We start from the raw sequence: 6,347 nt of genomic DNA on the forward strand, positions 1-6,347 counted from the left end.
CGCTCACGTCCATATTGATAAATTCCAAGTTTTGTGTTGAAACGACCATACGCCCAATTTTCTGTCGTACGGTCATTTCGTAAATGAGGCCCATTGTACGTACATTGTACTGCGCTTTGTTGTTTATGATGAGAGAATTCGCAAGAGTCCGGAATTCAGTCAGCGAACGCGCACGCACTCAACAAAACTAATGAGTTTCAGCGATGACTCAACTGAACGCCTCTGATTGGCCATTGCATTCCTAAGCTCAACAGAATTGTGTGTGATTGGATAAAATGCGCAACACTTTAAAAACACCTAAAATGAAATATGGTGCAATATGATCAGATCTTAATTTAATGACACAATCGACACTGTCTATTCATTTTCACTTTGTTAGCAACAGACATAATATATTAAATTCTTTTGTACAGGGGCATTTTTGTCCAATTTAGTGCCATTTTTGCCCCAAGTCCCCCCATGGCCAGGGCAGGGGAAAGCCTTACACACGCTCCGCCTATGATATACAGTAATATTTTTTGCTAGATAAGACCCTTATTCCTCAGGTGGGATCGTGTAGAGCCCTTTGAAGCTGCACTTGAAGTCCACTATATGGAGAAAAATCCTGAAATGTTTTCTTTAAAAACCTTAATTTCTTTTCGACTGAAGAAAGGAAGACATAAACATTTTGGGTGCCGTGGGGGTAAGTAAATTATCAGGAAATTTTTATTCTGGAGTGAACTAAGCCTTTAAATGTTGAACTAAAACAGTTGTACTGCCTAACATCTTGTGGAAACCGTGATCTTTTTTTCAGGATTCCTTGATGAATATAAAGTTCAAAAGAACCACATTTATTTGAAGTAGAAATCTTATGTAACATGAAAATGTCTTCACTATCACTTTTAATCACTTTATTGCATCCCTGCTGAATAAAAGTATTTTTCAACAAAATAAATAAAAAGGCCAAACAACTGAACTGAACTGTCTTGTCATTTTTTCATAATGCATATGTAGTTTCAGGAAAAAGCATTTTACTGCCTTGGTTGAACATGTGACAAACTTTGAGCTGAGGTGTGTCACTGCTTATGATGCTCTATCTACCTTCACTCATAGCCCAAGTCCCCCCATGGCCAGGGCAGGGGAAAGCCTTACACACGCTCCGCCTATGATATACAGTAATATTTTTTGCTAGATAAGACCCTTATTCCTCAGGTGGGATCGTGTAGAGCCCTTTGAAGCTGCACTTGAAGTCCACTATATGGAGAAAAATCCTGAAATGTTTTCTTTAAAAACCTTAATTTCTTTTCGACTGAAGAAAGGAAGACATAAACATTTTGGGTGCCGTGGGGGTAAGTAAATTATCAGGAAATTTTTATTCTGGAGTGAACTAAGCCTTTAAATGTTGAACTAAAACAGTTGTACTGCCTAACATCTTGTGGAAACCGTGATCTTTTTTTCAGGATTCCTTGATGAATATAAAGTTCAAAAGAACCACATTTATTTGAAGTAGAAATCTTATGTAACATGAAAATGTCTTCACTATCACTTTTAATCACTTTATTGCATCCCTGCTGAATAAAAGTATTTTTCAACAAAATAAATAAAAAGGCCAAACAACTGAACGGCAGTGTAAATTCTGTCTTGTCATTTTTTCATAATGCATATGTAGTTTCAGGAAAAAGCATTTTACTGCCTTGGTTGAACATGTGACAAACTTTGAGCTGAGGTGTGTCACTGCTTATGGTGCTCTATCTACCTTCACTCATAGCCACAATAAATGATTTCATTTATGTAGGTGACCAAAGACCAAAGAACACCATATCTCTCCCAGCAGCACCCAACATTAGTCAGCACAAACATCAATGAACTTCTGCTCCCTGTCACACTCTGCATGACTCAGAACTCAAATGCTCTATACACATGACTTGCCTCACATGGTACCAAGATTTCACCAAAAAAAAGCTTATGAACATCTGTTCCTCTTTGCCTACCACAAGACGAACAGAGAGAATTTGACTTTGTCTCCTTATCCTTTATAATTAATAATGCATAATGCTCAGTAATGTTATGTTCTTAATTTTTCAATTTCTCAAGAATTTGTATTGCCATGCTAACACTTTAAACTGAAACAGAGGGAAGAGGAAATAGTTACTGTTTGTTTGCATTTCAACTGTTCAGCTTTTATCTTCTTATTGTTTTACTGCGTTAACACTAAGACAGTATCCAAAACCTGAAAAATGACATCTTATCAGGCAGTATCCATTAAGACACTTTTTTTTTTAAATACTACAGATTAATTTGCTAGCTTTATGAAGTGCAACGCTGGACTTCACTCTTAGTGTGAAAACTCACCTCAACTCCAAGGGCTTTAAGAATGTCACACTTGCACATTGGGCAGGTTCTGTGCTCCAGTAGCCATGGCTCTATGCAAGATTTATGGAAGAAATGACTGCAAACACAAAAACACCATACAGCAACATTAAGACCAGAAAGACTGGAAAAAATTCAGATTTATAGTGAAAACAGTGATTGAGGGAGAACAGAACGGAACGGAATGAAAGACAGACATACTTGCATGTGAGAACTGATAGTACATCTCCTGGTTTATACAACTCAATACACACTGCACAGGCATCAGCATCAGGGCCAGTCTCCTTTAAAACAAACACACATGCACAAACCATCAAAACATTGTTCAAACTGACGGTTCTTCACGTTCTTTGTATATCTGCAGTTATCCTGCTGATAACAAGCCATTAAAAATCTTTTGTCTATATATACGACAGTTAAAACATACAATACCGTTCAAAAGTTTGGGATCAGAATGATTTTTTATGTTTTTTAAAGGACTTTCTTATGCTCATCAAGGCTGCATTTATTTGATAAAAAATACAGGAACAATTTTAATATTGTGAAATATTATTACGATGTAAAATAAAATTTTTCTATTTTAATATACATTAAGTTAAAAGTTTTTTTGAAAGAAATTAAAACTTTTATTCAGAAAGGGTGTGTTAAAGTGATAAGAAGTGATAGCAAAGATTTATATTGTTAGAAAAGATTTATATTTTGAATAAATGCTGTTCTTTTTAACTTTTTATTCATCAAAGAATCCTGAAAAAAGAATCCACAACTGTAGCCAACATTGATAATTCTAATAATAAATCAGCATATTAGAATGATTTCTGAAGGATCATGTGACACTTTAGACTGGAGTAATGGCTAATGGAAATTTAGCTTTGCATCACAGAAATAAATCATATTTTAAAGTATATTAAAATAGAAACCATTATTTTATATTGTAATAACATTTTGCAAGATTACGTTTTTTTTTTCTGTATTTTTGATCAAATAAATGCAGCCTTGATGAGCATAAGAGACTTCTTTAAAAAACATTACAAGTCTTACTGATCCCAAACTTTTGAACGACAGTATACGTAAAAACACACAGAAAAAACACATAAATATAAATAGAAGCTCATTTTTACATGTGCACAAACAAATGTCTATATTTACATGTGCACAAACAAAATGTTGTGATGTACCTGATCCCCTTGTCTCAGTGTGCGGACCTGCAGCTGGCCAATAGCCTTCTTTGCTTCAGCTTTCAGCTTTTTCTGAAAAAAAGAGAACAGACAAACAGAGCTCAGGATGTGTGCGTGTCTTGGTGTTTTTGGTCTGGTCTCACTGGTTTTTCAAGAAGTGTATGAATATTGTAGAACTGCAACACGAGTATCAACAGAAAGTATATTCAGATGTGTTTGCTCTTCTGTATAAACACCTAGAACATTTAAGATCAGGATTATTAAGTAAATATAAAGGGACATCTACATTTACCTTTTACAAAAAATAAACTTATCCCACACAGAACTATTGCTGACTCGTTCACTCAGTTGATTCGCACATATAGTGGCTGCATTAAGAATGCAGACACTTGAGACACACTTAAAAATGTATGAATGTCAATGCATTAGATAACCAAAAACAAAAAGAAGCTCTAGCTAAACCACATTCACACATACAAAAGAGCTTAATCCAGATTCAACACTTTCACAGTTCAGACAAGAAAAGGAACCTGATTGCTGGTTAGATTTCATAATGAACCACTTCATGAATGCTTATGAAACTGGGGCGAGACTTTCCTCTCTCACTTCTGAAATTCCAAAACAAAAAAAAAAGGATTGTGTAAATTAACACAGGGCAGCAGATACAGAGTTTAAATTAGACATTGTTGTATTGGACCGCACAAAACCTTTAGCAAAGAATGGAAAAGGTTTATATAACAGACATAGACATCCCTTAATCCCATTAACAAATGAATATGGAATAAATAAATAGAAATGAACAGTAAAATCAGAAATTCACCCTGCAGTCAAAACTTGAATGCATCTGGATTTTCAATAAAAAAAAATGTTTTATTTAAATCTAAAGGAGTTAATAATCAACGCTGGAATTCTCTGTGCTACTTTTCTATGTAAACACATGCTAAAGGGACATTTTTGACCATTGTGCTTGCATCTCGCTTTTTATGCACCTCGCACGACACGGTGTTCCAAGCACTCAAAAGAAGTTAAACCTAAAAAATAAAAAGTGTTGTATTTTTTCGCTCATTCCCCTGCCTGCGTTTTTTTTAAAGCAAAAACAAGTTCTGTGTGAATGGCTCTATAGAGTATTTTAGTGCAACTTAATTTTTTATTTAATATTTGAAATTAATATATATAATTTATATAACAAAACATAGAACAATAACAAATCTATATACACACTATAGACCTTAGCCAGGTTAGATGCCATATTGAATTTAACTTGGAAGAAAATGCTGTGAGAGATAAATTTACAGCCGTCAAAATGGCACACACTGTATAAATGTCATAGATCAGGTCATTTTCACAACTCTGAACCTTCAAAACTGTTTTATGGAGGTTGTCTACTGAAAGTTTTCAGAAAGATATTTCGTCAGCTGAACAAGTGGTATGTTGTTCAACAACAGTACAATCTATTGAACACACTGTACTTCTATCCCTCATAGCCTTGTTTTCACTCCTTTCAAAAAATTAAATATGGCACTATTCTGACTAAGGTCTATAGACCAGTTATACCAAACAGCATACACGCATTCATGCAAGACCACACGAAGGTCTTAGTGAGGAAACAAACATCATACTAATGCCCATACTAAACATCAAACAAATGAGACACAATGACAAACTCACTCTAATCAACTGTCTCAGAAGCTATTTGTTTTGTCTGTCAACATGTTGAAGAGATTGACAACTGACTGTTCACCAGCAAAAAGTAGGCCTAAATCTAAAACTCGACAGTCCACCTTCTTTGCACACCTTACAGGCCTTTAAAACTATTTCTTTGGAGCTCTTTTCCATTCAATCAGTGTTATCTGAAAACATACAGTATGGGTCACACAGTGAATATGAAATTCCATGAATATGAATCACAAAATTCTTCTGTTGTGACACTGTCAATGCTAAGTACGTTTAAAGAAGGTAGTCATTTTTATTCCTCACACAAACCTCTAACTAAAGAATTAGATTTTTACTAAATACATTTATACATCTACAACTCATTTTCACTTACTTAAATCTATGTATTTAGCGGATGTAGAAATAAGCGACATTGTAAGCAGTTTATCATAATTATCAATATTTGCAGTTTAAAGTATACAATGGTTAGTACACAAACTAGAGCGGAAGTATAATGCAGAAAAGAAAAACAATGATTTAACTTTATGTTTTATACTACGAGTTATCACAGGAATTACCTTCACGACTGTAAATTATTTAGGCGTTCGCAGAAGAGGCATGTCTTCAGCTGTTTCTTAACGGGGTCATAGGATGCCCATTTTCCACAAGTTGATATGATTCTTTAGGGTCTTAATGAAAAGTCTGTAACATAGTTTGGTTAAAATTTCTCAATGGTAGTGTAAAAAACACCTTTTTTACCCTGTCAAAAACAGCTCTTTTCAGAGCATGCAGATTTGTAGCATTTTCCTTTAAATGTTAATGAGCTCTGCTGACCCCGCCCCTCTCTTCCGAGCCGCTCTCTGAGGGACTGTTTACTTTAGCTGCATTCATCGTGAAACTTGCTAATTAGCACATTATTAGGAAAGGCGATTTGCAAAGATTCATTAAAAAACCTTATACTCACTTCTTCTGTAGGTGAAGCTGGATCACGAATGATTTGAGTGAACATAGACGTATTTAGGTAGATCTGGGGCGCATTCCCTTCAAAAACAAACGTAATCCACTGCGTCTTCAGCGGCTCAGATGTCGGGAGTAAATGACGACTGCTATGTTCATTATTACATCCAACAACAGAAGACCTCAATCGCTTAGGAGTCATTCTTGTCTACA

The 6,347-nt window shown here is 35.0% G+C and overlaps 2 protein-coding genes across 2 annotated transcripts in view; both read right to left on the minus strand.

The window, feature by feature from the left end:
* LOC107747825 (E3 ubiquitin-protein ligase RNF128-like) overlaps positions 1–13 on the minus strand; it is a 17,050-nt gene extending 17,037 nt beyond the window's left edge. The window contains exon 1 of the mRNA XM_016562432.1: positions 8–13. Coding sequence (XP_016417918.1) covers positions 8–13 — 6 coding nt within the window. The remainder of the gene's footprint in view (positions 1–7) is intronic.
* A 2,272-nt stretch (positions 14–2,285) lies between these two features.
* The window catches only part of LOC107747815 (E3 ubiquitin-protein ligase RNF128-like), a 9,513-nt gene continuing 5,451 nt past the window's right edge, over positions 2,286–6,347 (minus strand). Inside the window, exons 3-5 of the mRNA XM_016562422.1 lie at positions 3,525–3,596; positions 2,551–2,633; positions 2,286–2,428 (exon numbers count right to left, since the gene is read on the minus strand). Of these exons, the coding sequence (XP_016417908.1) occupies positions 2,287–2,428; positions 2,551–2,633; positions 3,525–3,596 (297 nt within the window). The 3' untranslated portion in view covers position 2,286. The remainder of the gene's footprint in view (positions 2,429–2,550; positions 2,634–3,524; positions 3,597–6,347) is intronic.

The sequence above is a fragment of the Sinocyclocheilus rhinocerous genome, unplaced genomic scaffold (assembly GCF_001515625.1).
Source record: "Sinocyclocheilus rhinocerous isolate Xijiao unplaced genomic scaffold, SAMN03320098_v1.1 scaffold1492, whole genome shotgun sequence".
In the NCBI taxonomy this organism is placed as follows: Eukaryota; Metazoa; Chordata; class Actinopteri; order Cypriniformes; family Cyprinidae; genus Sinocyclocheilus; species Sinocyclocheilus rhinocerous.